The 18,213-nt window shown below is 40.3% G+C and overlaps 1 protein-coding gene across 1 annotated transcript in view; it reads left to right on the plus strand.

Moving 5' to 3' along the window:
• AMIGO2 (adhesion molecule with Ig like domain 2) overlaps positions 1 to 17,954 on the plus strand; it is a 29,049-nt gene extending 11,095 nt beyond the window's left edge. The window contains exon 2 of the mRNA XM_054989034.1: positions 16,255 to 17,954. Coding sequence (XP_054845009.1) covers positions 16,325 to 17,890 — 1,566 coding nt within the window. The 5' untranslated portion in view covers positions 16,255 to 16,324 and the 3' untranslated portion in view covers positions 17,891 to 17,954. The remainder of the gene's footprint in view (positions 1 to 16,254) is intronic.
• The last annotated feature ends 259 nt before the right edge of the window (positions 17,955 to 18,213 follow it).

The following is an 18,213-nucleotide window of genomic DNA, read 5'->3' on the forward strand; positions in this document are numbered from 1 at the left end:
CCCCTGTCTGAAAGCAGCTCTGGTATTTTATGTATTTGTTATATACATTACCTTTTTCGAACAAAATTTCAGAGTGATGAATGATAATACATAAACATTGATTTAAAACCAATACCCAAACAACCAAAGGAAATCCATAAGAAAAGCAGACTAGCAAAACCAGAAGAAACAATTTTCCATTATGTAAAGGCCATTTGGAAGAAAGCTACCTTAAAGCCCTTCTTAAACATGGTGAAAGAATGTGCCCTCTGAACCTCAAAAGAATGCCCATTCCGTAATAACAAGGAAGTTACAGAGAGTGTCTTGGAACAGTCTTCCACTCTACTTCACTCTGGGTGACAGGACGGTTAAGTGGTTGGACTGGCAAATCAGCAGTCTGCAGGTTAGAATCTCATGACTGTTGTGAGCTCAGTAGGGGGAGGTAAGCCACTCCCCTTAGCCTTAGCTCCCCAGCTGTATTGTGAGAATAATAATAACACCGCACTGAGTTGGGTTGCTAATCTGTCTAGAAGAGCAGTATATAAGTGCAGTTATTGTTATTATTATGAGCATAGTTGGCAGACAGGCAAAGAGTGGTGTTGTGCGGCAACTGATTCCTGAACCAGATGGTATCTTGTCTTCTGCTGCGGCTGGTCATGAAAGTAGACAGACCGTCAGGTTGGGTTCTTCATTAACTTTTATGGAGTTGCATCAATTCAGTTTTTCTGTTGTAACTTTGCACCCAAAAGGAGAGGTGAGAAGAGGGTCTGGCCCCAAATAAGTTGGCCACTCCTCTGATTCTCTCTTCCTTACTCAGGAGTAGCTTTGACAGCATAGCACATGCTTAAAGTTATAATGTTGTTGTTGGTGGAGAGTGCCCTCAAGTCATAGCTGACTTATGATGACTCCTGGCAGGGTTTTCATGGCAAGAGACTATCAGAAGTGGTTTGACATTGCCTGCCTTTGCAACCCTGGTCTTCGTTGGAGGTCTCCCATCCAATTACTAACCAAGGCCGACCCTGCTTAGCTTCTGAGATCTGATGAGATCAGGCACACCTGGGCCATCCAGGTCACGGCACAGTAATAATTTCACTATTCCATTATCACTCGGAGTTACATCACCATAAGGAATTTAGCTGTAATCTTGTACTCATCTGTCCAGAATTTTAATGTAAATCTCTTAACACAGGCCTGTTGAGTATCATGATTTTGGTATTATTGCCAGAAACAGTATCAGTAGACCTTGGGAAGTAGGATTATTTTGAAATACTGGGGATTTCCGCCAGAGAAGGCCATCTTCTTTGAAAATCAATACTAAAAGTTTTAAAACAGGCACTTAAAACAGAGCACTGTGTTTCTGACATACCATTAGTATCTATGAAAAGGACTTCGGAATGAAAATTACCGAATGCATTGATTCTTAAACTTTTTTAAGTGGAACCCACTTCTACTCTACCTTTTGGGACCTGGCATTGCAAGCTGCCACTTAACAGGTTCGGAAGACAAGGGGTGTAAGCTATACCAGATAGCTGCATTGCCAGAGACTGGAAGTGAGCCAAATCCCTGTCAAATAATGGGAATGCCAAAAGAAAAAGGGGAGGTGAAGGGAATGAGGCCGCTTGGCCAACCCACCACTGGGAAGAAGGGCCTCTACTCAGGAGATGAGTCTTGCAACCCACCTGAAACCAGATTTATTTTGGGGTCATGTCATCCAGTTTGAGAAACCACCGATCTAATGAATTCTGTCTTTCTTTGTCAAAGATGCAGGAGCATTTGCAGCAATCAAATGCAGGTTACTGCTGTTTGTATGCAGAACAGAGACTGTATTTTACATTCTTTAGGTGAGGGTTAAATTATAACGAGAATTTCTCCTGGGTTTTCCCTGTCCTCCTTGGTCATTAGCAGAGAATTTGTTTATGATGTATTGTGGAGGAGAGTCTGGATATTTTGTAACAGTGGACAATGTATACAAAATTAAGGGAAACTAAGCTGTTGTAATAATATTTAAAGTAGGTCTTTGGCAAATCCCTGAATAAAGCAAAATAATTTTGCTTGAATCTGTATTTCTAGGAACTCAGATGTTCCTGGAGGTTTGATAGGGATATTTCATTGAGAAGACCAGTACAAACAGGCAAGCTTCTTTGAAAAAAACCACTTTCCTATCATTCCTGCTTCTTCCGAGGCACCAGAATGTATGTGTTAAATCTTTTAATTGCTGCTAAGATAGGAAAACAGCAGTAACACAATTTTAAAAGGCCTTATTAACGTTTTGGAACTTTCAGAAATGGAAAAGCTGGCAGATAAAATTCATTGCATAAATTACTTTCGTTCCATTCATTAAAATGGATCTTTGGACTTTACAAGGATCAAAAAGAATTTTTGTAATGATTAAATTTGTTATTGATGATGAGATGGTGGTTCTAATTTTTTTTTTAAAAAAAAACATTCATATGCAAGTATTAGGCATCCCTTAAATACACATTAACAGTACAACCCTAAACAGTGTTGTACCCTTCTGCGCTGATTGTCTTCAGAAGACATGGAAGACAAGGATTTGATGCTGTTTAGACTATGACCGGAACTACAAGTGACAAAAGGCACAGGTTGGACACTTGTTAGCTTCCCTCAAGTTTTGATGGGAAATGTAGGCATCCTAGCAGCTTGGCTCTCTGACTGCTGTCCAATGGACTTTTCAACTGTCACTTGTCCAACATTCCGCCAAGCTGCCTACATTTCCCATCAAAACTTGAGGGAAGCTGACGTGTCCAACCTGTGACTTCTGTCACTTGTAGTTCCGCTCTCAGTTTGTGCAGCTCACACAATTATCCTTGAACAAGTAGTTGAGATTCACAACTTCATTTGCACACCAAGAAAAAGAAATCGTGAATATGCTTGGAATATAGCCAGATTTTTCTAGTTTCTAATGTTCTATGCCCTTCAAATAAGCACAGCAATGCCTTGAGCAATTTGACTTATCTTTCAGAGTAGCAACAAGGAAGTGTTTGTTTTCCACAGACTAAATTGTATTGCTGTACGAAATACAGCAGTGACACAGGTTATCTTCGGGAGTATCATGGTAAATGATAGGCAAACGGTGTTTCGTCTGCCAGTGACATGAAAGTTTGATGTATTGAAGACAAACCATTGTTAACATCTAAGCTATGCTAAGCAATTATTCTCTGTTAGTAGATGTCGTCACATGACTTTCCTATCTTGATATCTAACTTTCAGTTTAATACATCTATGTATGAATTGCTATGGATATCAGTGAAGTGTGGAATGATTTCTTAGATATTTAAGTCAAATCTCTTAGGAGGAAGAATTTTTTCCTGTTCATTTCCTGCTTTTAATTCAAACACAGCTTCTTTGCCACCCAATATTTATCGTGTTTGTGGATTATATTTAACACACACACACACACACACACACACACACACACATAGGCACATACACATCATACTTGAAACACTCAGTTTATAAAGAAAATAAAAATGTAAATACGAACAAAATGTGATCCAAATTGTTCCTTTCAGAAAGTAATAAATTGAAATACAATTTCTCTAATACTAATAACACTATTATACAAGTATACATAACAGATACAACCATTTTATATACTGACTATTCCAATAAATGACTTCCTGTCCATTACAGATTTCTGAGTTGCATTTAATTTAATCAAATGACTGAGAAATTGATGTAATTTTGCTATTAACATAGTGTTCTGAAGCATCTGAGCCCAGTCTCTAAGCACAGGTCTTGTTCCCGGTGTTACTGCCAAAAAACCACATTGCTGCTATTAATATTTTAACCTGAAAAAACTATTTTTCCTTAGCCAGCCTCTAATATCTTACTGAGCTAGACCTGATGTTAGCATTAGTATATTCCCTAACAGCTCTTACCTTGCATTCTCTCCGAAAATGCCTAATTACTATGCATTTCGAGCAGCTATGCATAAAATCATCATAAATTGATTGACAGCCTCCAGCCTCTTTTTATTCTGTACATGTTTCAGTCTTGTCAAACTATAATACCATTTCATATTTATGAATGGCTTTATTTATTAAAGATAAGATATGGCAGACTAGGCCAGAGCTGTAGAAATGCTTCACATTCCTAGCTGCTAGCCTGTAATTTTTAGGAGCATTAATAACCAGACATCTGGGATATTTTGAGGGCTTGAGAAAGCATTTAAGATGTGCAGAGGCCATATATATATATACAGTTTACTTCAAGAATACGTGGTTTAGGACTGGCAGCCTTTTCTTGTGTAAGGAGTCTTCATGTAAATGTCTCTTTCAGTCTGTGATCATGAAAAGATCCATTGGTTTGTGGAAACCACACAGCTGCAAGGGAACCGAAGGATAACATCATGATTTGGTGACCTTTTGTGCTTTTTCATGTAATAAAAGTAACCGTCTCTTCCCATCTGAATATTAAGCCAAGGAGCTGTGTTTTCTGTTTCAGAACATCCCAGTTGAACAAAATTAGAAGACTGTCCATTTGGAGAGACATGCTCCTGCTCAAGAATTTGTAAAAAAAAAGGGGGGGTCTGCTTTGCTTTCCATGACATTTAGTTGAAGTGACATAAATCAGCTGCTTTTTCATTCTCTGATATAAACACATAATGGTTTCCATAATCTTTTCCCCCTCAAAGCCTTGCTCTAGGATTGTGTCTTTCTCTAATGCAACCATGGAGAAATCACAGGCTGATTCTGTGTGCCATTAGTGCGTTTGAAATATCAGCATGTGGTTTTTTTTCTCCTCCTAAACCATTCTGGTTGTGGAGAAGATTACCCTGCAAATGTATCACCCTGAGAAAATATTTTGCAATTTTTGTTTGCTATAAATTACATATCATTTTCTTCCTAGTGGCACCCCAACTTTTCCTTCTATACTTACTTTTTCACTTTTACTTGATTGTATATAGAGCTCTGTACATACCAGTGGCTAAGTGTGGGTCTCCAGTGTCTCAGGCAGTGGTTTTTCCAGCTTCACTACCTGACATCTTTTACCAGGAGATGTCAAAAATTCCAACCAAGGTTTTATAAATGCAGAGCACATGCTCTATTGTTGAACTTATTTCTTTCTGTTTCTGACTATTTGTTTAGTAACTACATTTGTGATGGTTTAAGATGATTTACATTGTTCAAACTCTTTATATCCATAGGATATAATGCTTTAATCTGCCTAGCCCAGGCAACCTGATCTTGTCAGATCTTGGAAGCTACACAACAAAAAGGAAGCTCTCCCAGTCAAACAGGCCCAAAATTAGTAGTGGGAACCCACAACCAGGAGTGGATTATTGTGTCTTAGTATCCATTCCCAGTTGTGGATTTCCACTACTAATTTTTAGATCTTGGAAGCTAAACTGGGTCAGCCTTGGTTAGTAATAGGACAGAGTGCACCAAAGAAGACCAGAGTTGCTATGCAGAGGCAAAGGCAGACAACGGCAAGCCACCTCTGTTAGTCTCTTGCCTTGAGAATCCCAGCAGGGTTGCCATAAGTCAACCATAACTTGATGGCATTTCCACCACCAGGGCTTTCAAAGTTAAAGCCATTCAATGAAGGAAAACTAAGCAATTTTAAATAGTATAAATAGCATAGGAAAATTGTTAGATAATACATGTCAGTTGACCAAATGGAGTATAGAAATCAAATAATTATCCTGGATTGGTGATAATTTCTTTTGCAAATACAGTATTTGAATGGGCAGATTCCTGTACTTTTTTTCCATTGTGGCCCACAAAGCAGTTTAATAGGAAAAGACTGAGAACAAACTAGGTGATGAACAGGTGAGGGGTTCATGCTTATCTAGATTAGACAAATTTGAGGGATTTTAGTTTCCAGTGTAGCACAAGCTGTAGAACTGTTGGTGCTCTGTTTGAGTGTGATATGTTTTATATATTTATTTAAAACAAAAGATTCATGAATAATCAAGTACAATGATAACTTCATAATAGTTTCTGGGAAGATTTGTTTTATTAAATTTTTATAAAGCACCTTGGCACTATAAATGACAGCTTATTCTCAAACCATGGCCAATTTGGAGTTTGGTTAACATTGTGCATCTATTTTCATAAGCTTTTTGCTTCTCTGTTTTTCTTCCTTCACACATCTTAAGGCAAATCTCAGTAGCCTTGGTCCCTTTTTTCCCTTTCAGCATGTCCACCATAAATATAGGGTATGTGAATCAGAGGCCCAGTTCTTAGTGAGATGTGTGTCTGTGCTACGTGCTATCAATTCAGTTCTGACTTACAGCAATCATATGAATGAATAACCTCTAAAACATCCTATCATTAACAGCCTTACTCAGATCTTGCAAACTGGAGGACGAGGCTTCTTTTTTTAAGTCCAGTCATCTCATTTTGGGTCGTCTTCTTTTCCACCTTTCCTGGTATTATTGACCTTTCTAGTGAGTCTTGACTTCTCATGATGTGACCAAAGTACAATAGCCTCAGTCTCATCATTTTAGCTTCTGTGAAGAATTCAGGCCTGATTTGATCTAGAACCCATTTATTTGTCTTTATCCATAAAACTCTCATCCAGGACCACATTTTAAATGAATCAATTTGCTTCGTGTCAAATTTTCTTCACTGGCCAACTTTCTCATTACATAGTAAAGGAGAATGCCATAGTGTGGATTATCTTGCTCCCCAATGACAGATCCTTATCCTTAAGGATCTTTTCTAGTTTCTTCATAGCTGCCCTTCCAAGGCTCAATCTTCTTCTGATATCTTGGTGTCACTCTCCTTTTTGGTTGATGACTGAGCCAAACAATAGAAAATCTATAATAATTTCAGTATTTTCAACGGAAGCCTTAAAATTCTGTAATCAGTAAAAATTCTTCATCAGTAGTCATTTCAAGTCTTCACTATTTTCCGCCAGTAATGTGGTGTAATTTGCATATCTCATTCCATATATGGTAAGAATCTTTGTTGTAGAATGTTGAGCATCACTTTGCTTGCGTAGAAAATTAAAGCAATGGTTAGATAGTTGCTGGACTCTTTGACATCATTTTTTTTGGAATTGGAATGTAGATTGAGCATTTCCAGTCTGCAGGCCATTGTTTTGGTTTCCATATTGGTTGACATATTCTTGTTAAAATTTTGATGCCCTGGAGTCTGAGATGTACCATTTCAGAATCTGAAGTTCAGGTATGGGTGGGAATTCTCATAATTGAATAAATACAAACATTTATCCACAGAGAAAGCTAGCTTTTCAGGCAGAAAGTATATTGGAATCCTTTGCACTGATACTTTAGCTTTCTGCGTGGAGGGGATTTTTTTTTTAATGAAAGAACATTCAAGCTCATGAGGCCTGCAACGAAGATTGGTATTATTGATGCTGATATGTTTACTAGGAAATAGGCCTAAAATAGCATTCATTTTTCAAGGTTTGGGAGACTGAAGGGTATAAAGCACTAACTACTGGTAAGCTCAATGTTGTGTAGAACATTGTGCACATTTTACAGTATTGCAAGTAATGTGCACATTTTACAGTATTGTATTACAGTACAGTTGGAAATTTAAAAGCAGGGAAAATGGCATGGAGAGGAATTACCTTCCTTTACTGTGGTTTCAAGAACTTGAGAAAATATTGATGTGGAGAGAGACAAAAAACACAGCAGGCCAGTGGAAGAGCCTGATATGACCTTACAGACTGTTTATTGGAAAACATTAATTGTGAGAGAGCGAGAATGCCAGTATACACATTAAAATAACGTAATAATTAACAACAACAATAACTGTGCATGTATACTGCTCTTCTAGACAGATTAGTGCTTCACCCAGAGCGGTGAACAAGTTAGTGTTATTGTTATCCCCACAATACAGCTGGGGAGCTGGGGCTGAGAGGAGTGGCTTACCCAAGGCCACCTACTGAGTTCATAGCAGTAGTGGGATTCAAACCAGTAGAGTGCTGATACACAGCCAAACCACTTAACCATTGTGCCTCATTCGTTATTGTATGGTACTTAGATTGTAGCTAATAAGCATTTTTAATGTTACCTGTGAAAGCTGCTTGTTATTGGTATCCATGAATTACAGGAACTTGGATTTTTGTACAGATTGGGATTTGGAAAAAATACTGAACTTCAGGAATAAAATCTGTAGGCTAATTAGAGTGCCCAGTTAGCTTCCCAATTTTTAAATCATTTTTCTAACAGCAATGCAAATGTCATTTTAAGTCAAATGTTTTTCTATCCTAGTTTTAACCAGGAACAGACCATCCTAGCAGTGTTAACATAGGGGTGTGCACCAAAAAAAGTTTGGTTGATCCAGGCCAGATTCTCTAATCTGGCTCAAGAAGACTGTAGAATCCAGAATTTATCTAGCCTTTATTCCCTATGAGGAAAACTATCAGGAGAGCTGGAGGGGGGCATTTTTCAAACAGACTCCACCAAATGTGCAGGGAAACCTACTCTTTCCTGTTCCCCCATGTTTTAGGAAGATTGGACTCAGGGTTGCTTGAAAGGCTCTTTGGAGCTCAGGTCGAGGGTGGGGGAGCAGTGAAAGGGCAGCAGCACGAACTACAAAGAAGTGGCCAGTGGCAGCTTGGAAGACTCTTTGGATCTCAGCTCAGAGATGGAGGATCAGTGAGAGGGCAGCAGCGCAGGCTGCAAAAGAGCAGCCAGTGGGCTGCTCAAAGCACCATCAACTCTGAGGCAAGCTTTAGAGTGCAACAAGAGACCAGTGTGAGGCTGGGGGTGGAGAGTCAGGAGGCAGCAGCAGGCAAAGGGGCTGGAAGAGAAGCCAACATGAAGCACCGGTATCCACGAGGGCAATGGGCTGAGGAATATGGTCTTGCCTGAAAGCCCGCAAAAGTTGTTTACCAAATGAAATCAAATAAACTCAGTTTAATCCACTGCATCAGATCTGGGTTTCCAGATCTGATCTAAGATTCTCTTATGTGATCTGATATAGCCACATTGTGCTGGATTGGCATAAATCCAGCTATATAACCAAATATGAAAAGACTGCTTGTGTACCCCTATGTTAACTTGAACCTGTCAATCTGAATTCAGCCCTAACTCTCACTGAAAATTTCCCAAAAGATCAATTTGTCCCCAAATTCCCTGTTCCCCAGATTTCATGCTTGTTCTGTTCAATGGAAAAAGACTAACCAATATCAAAGACAGTGCTACAAACAGAAAACAGATGCAGTACAGAAAAAGTGTGTACAGATAGCTTCAGATTTTTTAGGTAAGGAAAGCCATGTTATCGTGGCCACTGTACAATATTTATGGGACAAGTACAAACTGGCCCAACCCCCAACATATACAGACAATTTCAGGGCTCATGAAATAAAGGTTTCAGTTTCTATTTCTGAAATGACAATAATAATATCATGGTAATAAGCTCCTACATAAATTGATCTTATACAGGCATTCACCAAGCAACCAAAAGTGAGGTGACTTCAGTGTATCGTTGCATTGTGAACCCACCTTATGATTTCCCTGTATCTATATCTGTAGATAAGGAGAATAAAAAGAATAAGCAGGCAATATGTGCGCACATCAAAAAAGTAATTTTCTTTCCTTCTCCACAGAATACAAACATACTATGAAACAACACAAGAACTCCTTCAGGCTCAGTAGGGGATTTTTCCCCCCGCCCCCACAGCTTCCAATTAAATTACTTCACATTCCTTCTTTCCCCCCACTGGCTTAGTTCCTTTCATAATGGTGCTGAGAGTCTGGCTGTCTGCTACAGTCTCCTTTTCCATAGCACTCTTCTAAAATAATCAATTTATAGGCATATTGAAGGATTTCAAGCCAGTTTGTTTCTGAAGGGTTCATGAGGAATATCATTCTCTCACAGACCGGGCTAAAAATTGCCAGAGAATTGCCCTCTCCCCCCACCCCTTATGTGGCAAACCATGTATGGTTGTGTGCAACCAAGATCCTAATAGAGAAGCCCTAAAGCACTGTTTCTTTTCCATTTTCTGGGTGACATTAAGAAGAATCATAAATGGTAGGTATTCAGTCCGATTGCAGTATCACAGATTGGAAAAGGAAACTCACTAGGAGCTGTTAGCCTAAATCAGCGCCTCTTGGCAGAATCTATATATCAGTGTTATTGTATAATAATAATAGCATTCGATTTATATACCGCCGGTCAGGACAACTTAATGCCCACTCAGAGCGGTTTACAAAGTATGTCATTATTATCCCCACAGCAAAACACCCTGTGAGGTGGGTGGGGCTGAGAAAACTCCAGAGAACTATGACTAGCCCAAGGTCACCTAGCTGGCTTCAAGTGGAGGAGTGGGAGATCAAACCCGGCTCTCCAGATTAGAGTCCCGTGCTCTTAACCACTACACCAAACTGGCTCTCTGGATAACATGAAACTATAATGTAATTCACTTTGTAGCCAGTGAATAGATTCTTTAAAAACCTTAATGGAAGCTACACTACAATCTAGGCTGGGCTTCTCTGTACCCTCTGGGACAGGTATAGTAGCCTACCCGTACTTGAGCTGTGTACACCACTGCAACACATCTAATTTTCAACATGGTCCCATCTGTAGATAGTTAAATCCAGAGATGGAGCCATGGGCAACAAGACAGATCTTTCCATAAACCTGAGAAAAGCTCATGTTTGCTTAAAAATCTGAAAATCTAAAAAAGAGTTAAACCTACCAGAAAAATAAAAGGAGACCTGCAGCTTTAAGAAATGGATGCCCTCAATGTCAATTGCTAGGAAGCCGTAACAGTACTGCCAGCATTCAAGCCTTGGTTTCTGTCAGGAACCCTTTGCAGGGCTGTTTTGGCCATTGAGGGAGGACTCATTGAAGCCAGACCTGGCAGCAACTCCTTCTACCTTGCAACTTCCATGACTTGCACAGGCACAGCTGCTTGCTACTGTTCAACAGCAGCCATCCCACAAAAGACACGGTGGGATACAGGTAAGAGTTTCAGACTAGGATCTGTGAGACCCAGGTTCTCTGCTGTGGAAACTCACTGGGTGACTTTTGGCCAGTCACACACATTCAGCCTAGCCTACCTCACAGTGTTGTTGTGAGGATAAAATGGAGGAGTGGAAAATAATGTATGCTATTTGGTTTCCCATTGTAGAGAAAGGCAAAACATGAAATGAAGTAAACAAATAATAAATATAAGAGATGATGTGGGGGGGGGTAGATAAAAGGTAGGCTACTTGGTGAGTGGGAAGCAGAAAAGAAAGCAAGAGAAGGTGAGACTATGGGGGCTGGCAGAAGAACAGAATGAGAAAATAGTGTGGGGAAGGGATACAAGGGAAAATGATGTACCCTCTTAAGTCCTTGCAGGTTCCCCACTGTGCAGGTGGGCCAGGCTCAGCCTGCATCACAGAACTCAGCCATAGTTTTCCCAGGTAGAGACTGCCTGGGGAAGGAAATGAGGGAAAACTGAAGACTGGGGGTAGATAAAGGTAGGTTGGATGGTGGTGGGAAGGAGAGAAGGAAGCAGGAAGAGAGGAGATGCTATGGGGGGCTGCCAAGGAACAGAAAGAGGAAATAGTGGGGGAGGGGAAATGATATTCCTCCCCCCAGAAGTATTTATGGTTCCCTCCACTTCTTATACCACATTAGGTGGAAATGACATTTAAATATGATAGAAATGCTAGGCAATCTTCAAACAGAAAATATTTCATACAGAACATTGTTGGGAAAATCAAACAATTTTTTTAAAAAAACCCATACCATTCCTTTTTATATATGGCACATATAATATATTTTATTTCAGTTTTAATTTAATGAGAAATTCAAGCTAAGTATCATCTCTGTCTTAGAAACAAAGTATTTTTTAAAGTATCAAATAAGCTAGGTTCTATGCTGGGCTTCTCTATTTCTCTCTCTCTCTGCATGTCATTGCATTTATCTTCCTTAGTACATCATGTAATATAGAAGGCAGTTGTTGGCGGGGGGATGAACCTTTTTATTAAAACTATTTTTGAAGTTTTTATTTGGTTGTATCAGCTGCCATATTTATCTCAAAACCGTCATCATAAAAGGATTGCTTTTTGAAGATTCCCATCGTCCTCATCTTTATTAAAGAGCTGGAAAACCTTTTAATACACATGTGAGTCATGTAGTTTCCCAACAAAGCAAAGGCAACAAGTCATAATATTCCTGATCATGTTATAATATACTCAAAAACTAATGCTTGGTTAGGGGGGTGGAGATCCCAGCAGCAGATTTTCATGATTTATTACGTGTACAAGCAGGGAACTAATAAGGACTTGCAGGGACTTGACATTTTTCCCTCCCCCACTATTTTCTCGATTCCGTCCCCTCTTCCTACTTCTTTCTTTCCCTTCCCGTAGCAGCCTTAGGAAAACTATGGCTTAGTTGTGCAGTGCTGATGCCAGGCCAGGCCCACTGGTCCCAGTTGTGTGGTGGGGAACCTACAAGAATGTGAGGAGCATTGTTCATTTCCCTCTCTATCCTCCCCACACTATTTCCTCTCTCTCTGCTCCTGGCAATCCCCAACACCTCACCTTTCCCTGCTTGCTTCTCTCCCATTCACCAACCAACCTACTTACTCTCCATCTTCAGCGATATGTATTTATACCCCACCTGTCTCTATAGTGTGGAACCAATGTTTGTCATTTCCCACTCCTTCGTTTTATCTTCACAACCCTGTGAGGTGAGTTAGGCTGAAAATGTGTAACTAACTGGCCTAAGCAACCACAGCAGAGTGGTGATTCTTCTAACCTTTGTCTCCCAGAGCCTAATCTGTAACTGTAACCACAACATCTCACTGGTTTTCATGGAGTGGTTTCTGTTAAACAGTATCCACCTCTTTTTGGTTTACGATTGAACAGTATCAAGCAGCCAGTCCTGAGTGAGTCATGCATGTCTTTTGGTAGCAAGTAGCCTGGTGGTTGCTGGTGGCCCCAATGAGTGCTCCCTCAAAGGTCAAAGCAGCCCTGAACATGGCCCTGTCCCCTCTGCTTGCCTTTTACTGGCAGAAAACAAGTCTGGGAGCCTAACAGTACTGTTGTGGTTGCCTAGCAATGGCCACTGAGGACATTCTTTTCTTATAGCTACAGGTGTTGCTTCTATTTTTTATAGATTTCAGATTTTTCTGCAAACCTGGGGTGTTTTTCAGATTTGTAGAAAGATCCTTCTTGTCCGTTCATGGCTCCAGTCTCTTGATTTAAGAAGCACAGATTTTGTCATGTTGAGAATTAGATGTAACAAATGGGGGACCAACTAGGACTTGCAGGGGGCATCTTATTTCCTCCTTCCCCACCACGTCCTCTTCCTCTCTTTCTGTTTCCCACCTGCCTTTGTCTGCCCCAACTTCCCCTTCCCCCCACACCCTCTCCCCTATGGCCCAGTTGCATGGTGTCAGCTGAGACAGGCCCAGTTGCTTGGGGGGTGGGGACCTGCCAGGACTTGTGGGGGTAATTCGCTTTCCCTTGTATTCCCTTTTCCACACTGTTTCCTCTTTCCTTCCTCCTAGAATCTTCCATATGCTCACCTTTCTCGTGTCCTTTCTTTCAGACCCACTAAAGCAACTTATCTTTTATCTGCCCCCAATTTTCAACTATACTTCTTAATTTATTTCATTTAATTTACTTTCTCCACAATGGGGACCCAAAGCAGCTTACATCATTCTCCTTGCCATCATATTATCCTCACAACAACCCCAAGAGATAGGTTAGGCTGAGAGTGTGTGACTGGATTAATCACTCAGTGAGCTTCCACAGCAAAATGGTGGTTTGAACCTGTGTCTCCCAGATCCTACTCTGAAACCCTAATCGCTACACTAAACTGGTAGCAAGCAGCCAGGCCTGGATGAGTCATGCAAGTTTTGCAGTATCCAGTTGTCCGTTGGTAGCTTCTGGGCTTGGCCCCAATGCATCCTCTATGAAAGGTCAAAATACCCCTGGAAAGGGCCGTATCCCCTCCGCCTGCCTTTCTCTGATAGAAACCAAGCCTGGAAAATTGGCTATGGTTGCCTAGCAACAGCCACTGAGGACATCTGGTTAAAGCTACAGGCGGTTCTTTTACCAGTTTTTTTTTTATTTTAGGTTTCAGATTTTTCTGCAAACCTGGGGCATTTTTCAGGTGTGTAGGATGATCTGTCGTGTCCATTCATGCCTCTAGTCTCCAGATTCAGATCAGGACTTCTTGGCTATTAGTATATAATATGATTAGAACTGGCAACTTCACAGTTCACTCTTAGAAACTACAGTGTTGAACTAAGTGTGTATCACTATTAGCAAATAGTAAGCTCTGGGGTAGTGTAGTCTAGCTTGACTTGGATCTGGGAGACTTGGGTTCAAGATGTCCCATAAGCAAATCTCTTGGCTTAATTCATACATTTTTAGAAACAGAAAGTACCTTTACTGTTCGCCAGGCACTTCAAAGAATATCTGTACCGGGTCTCCATGATGAGTTGCAGGGGGTTCTCCTCAATTGATGTCCTCTCTCCTTAAAGTAGTTCAAAGTGCATAAACAGTCTCCATATGATTAGGCATTTGATTGGGACACTGAACTAATATTATCATACCAGGTATTACATGAAATAGTGCTCTGTTCCTCATTTGAAATATGGAAATGATAGTGATGTTCATCACTGGGCAGTATTGACAGTAAGCCCAATGACAATTGTAAAGTATGTTGTAGGTTAAACCCACTAGATAAATAACAAATAATTGAAGTACCTTAACATTTGAAAGAACTGATTCAGATGGCATAATGTATACAAAAAATGTTTCCAACAAAATACATACAATGTATTGTCGAAGGCTTTCACGGCCGGAGAACGATGGTTGTTGTGGGTTTTCCGGGCTGTATTGCCGTGGTCTTGGCACTGTAGTTCCTGACGTTTCGCCTGCTGCCAAAACGTCAGGAACTACAATGCCAAGACCACGGCAATACAGCCCGGAAAACCCACAACAACCAAAATACATACACTTTGGAATGAGAGTTCATGGTCCAAGTTAAGTTTCATGATCAAATAATTTTGTTTGTACAAGTAAAAAGCTTTGTTCTGTACTGCCTCCACAAAAGTGTAGTATATTACTTAATCAGGAAGTATCTTATGCTACGTGTGAATAACTTTAAAAGTTGCTAGGTGATAGAAGTATCAAATCACTCTGTTTATTATGTAGTACATTGTGGCACTCAGCATTACAGACGTATTTAGCAGGAATTCTAAGCGGATGAGGCGTATCATTTTTTAAAAAAAATCTGACATGAGGAGTATCCTGATAAATATACACTTCTAGGTACTTTGCTTTCTGAAAGCCAAACTAAACATGATGGGAGCCATATATTATTCATTTACATGTCCCTCCATTCACATGTACAATGTGGGATGGTAAAATCTACATTTTTAAAAATAGAGCTTGCAGATGAGAGGAACTATATCCTTCACTTGCCTGTACAAGTGAATTCTCTGTTATGGCTCCTACTGAGTGAAATGGGATGCCTGAGAGCCAGCTGTATAAAACAGTAGAGTTCAGGAGGGCATTTGTAGAAAGGGAATAAAGTTGTAGTATAATGGAACGGATGGTGCTTTTATAAAGGATGCATGTTTGTAGTCTATTCCATTGTTTATTGTATACATTCTTTTGTTCTTATTTCATGACTTTTTAGTTTTGTAATCCCATTCTTTTTTTTTGCATGATTTGACATACCATGTCTAATACATTCTTGTTGCATTGTTTCTAATGTTGAGGATCCTAGTTTTGATGTGTTGTTTGTTGAATGTCTTAGGCTATTTGATTGCATTGTGTAATTTGTCTGTGTAATTTGCCTTGAGTCTCAGCAGGAAAGATGGACTATACATAAAGTAAAAAAGATCCTGCCCCTGCCTTGCTTTGCTGTTGCCCATTGCTTTAAGCATTTGTGTTTGAGTTTGGCAGACTTTCTGTATCGCCCTGGGGACTTGCCATGACTGGTACTTACCAGTTGAGCAATATGAGAGACCAGTTCTATCAATCCCACTGCCACTTGGAGATCATGATGTGCAAACATGGGATTCAAGAACAGCTGCTCTTTTTGGAAACATAATGCACACACAGACACAAAGACATACTGCTTTATAGGTGCCGAAAAGAGAAGGGTTGGGAGTTAGGACAGGGGAGCTTACTAGCTAAAAATATGGATTAGGTGCTGAGCCTGGCTAAGAATGAGGCGAACTGTTTTTCTGCCAGTTGCAATGTAAGTAGTGCATCATCTCCTCATCTCCATAGAACTGCTTTCTAGTGAGAACCATGCTTCTGTGACATTGTGTGACTCCCAGATGGTAACATATTTTTATTTTTTCTTTTAACAGACACTGGTGCAAAAATAACTACATGTATACAGTGTGGCAAGGAGCTTTGGAAGACGGCTAACGTACAGTCATGTCTTCAGTGTGGTATACAATTTCAGTGCTAGGTAGAGTTCTTAAAGTGAACTGTAAGAAACTGGTATGCCTCTTGGTCTTCACCATAACTGCATGTCACACTGTCTCTGGGATGTGCCCTACATCTTGCATCTGTGCCAGTGACATAGTGAGCTGCACCAGCAAGAATCTTTCAAGGGTGCCATCAACATTCTTCAAGCACATTAAAAGGCTGGATCTCAGTCACAACAGAATTGGGATTTTGGATCATGACTGGATGCCCATACTCCTTGAGAAACTGAACACCCTTGTTGTTAGCCATAACAGTATTAGCAGTATTTCCACTGGAAGCTTTTCTGTAACTCCAAATGTCAAGTACTTAGACTTGTCCTCCAACAACCTGAGGTCACTGGGGAGCCCTGTCTTTCAGGAACTGAGAGTTCTGGAAGTTCTCCTGCTTTACAATAACTATATTTCACAGATTGATTCAGCAGCCTTTGGAGGAATACACAGATTGCAAAAGCTGTATTTGAGTTACAATTCTCTTACACGGTTCCCAGTAGAATTGTACATTGGAAAATATAAACTCTCAGAACTTGTACTATTAGACATTTCTTATAATCGTATCCGAACAATACCCATTCATTACATAAACTTAGTACCAGCCAGACGTCTTAGTGGAATTTATCTTCATGGGAATCCATTTTACTGTGACTGTACTCTTTACTCCTTGCTAAGCTTTTGGTATCATAGACACTTCAGTTCTGTAGAGGATTTCAAGACTGAGTACACTTGCATGTTGCAATCAGATTCCAAAGGCTCTAATACGCTGCCTTTATTGCACGATAACTATTTGAATTGCTCCGAAAGTACGATTAATGGCTCTTTCCATGCATTCGGGTTTATTCACGAAGCCCAAGTTGGCGAGAGGCTGATTGTACACTGTGACACTAAAATCAGCGATGCAGGCACATACTTCATTTGGATCAGCCCAGACAATCAATTTCTGGAGCCAGACAAGACGACCGAACACTTCAGAGTGTTTCACAATGGGAGTCTGGAAATAGACGAGGCCCAGTACGAAGATGCTGGACTTTATTCCTGTACTGCAATAAACAAGAGAAGATTATTGAATGAAACTATAGAGGTGAGGATAAATGTCAGCAATTTCACAGTGGACAGGTCTCACTCTCATGAAACGTTCAACACTGCTTTCACCACCCTTGCGGCGTGTGTCGCCAGTATTATTTTGGTACTTCTGTACCTCTACCTGACTCCATGCCCTTGTCGGTGTAAATCGAAGAGAAAGAAAAGGAAGCTGAACCAAAGTAATGCTCACCCATCCATACTGACCACCAATCCTCCACATGAACTCCCAGCTGATGAAAAGAAAGCAAGCAGCGGTAAAAGGGTGGTTTTCCTTGAACCTGTAAAGGAGCTGAAGCTGGGACAGAATGGGAAAGTAAGGATGTTTCCCAATGAGAATGTCATTGCAGAAGGTATCTTAAAAACGCCTCGAACGAAGTCAGACTCAGATTCCGTGAACTCTGTGTTCTCCGACACACCATTCATGCCATCCTCTTAGTACTCTGCTCGTGTTCGTTTTGTACTGTTACCCGTCTCAACAGCTCCCCCTGCATCCAGCCAGGATTTTTAAAGAGACTTTTTTAAAAAAAAAAGTGCGAGAAGGCACTGGAATAGTCTGGTCCTTTCCCTTATTGGTGAGGGAAAGATGGCAAACATGCCATTGTTGTATAAGCGGCAATATAAAGCTGGGGAGGAGTGCTTTGCTACATGTTTTCCTAGCTCGCTGTTAGAAAGAGATTCAATGATGATATATTCTGCTGTCCTTTTAATCTTTGTGCTTAAAAGAATTTGGGTGCAATCTGATGGGTCATGCCTATGTAT

Source organism: Eublepharis macularius, chromosome 9 (genome assembly GCF_028583425.1).
Source record: "Eublepharis macularius isolate TG4126 chromosome 9, MPM_Emac_v1.0, whole genome shotgun sequence".
Lineage (NCBI taxonomy): Eukaryota > Metazoa > Chordata > Lepidosauria > Squamata > Eublepharidae > Eublepharis > Eublepharis macularius.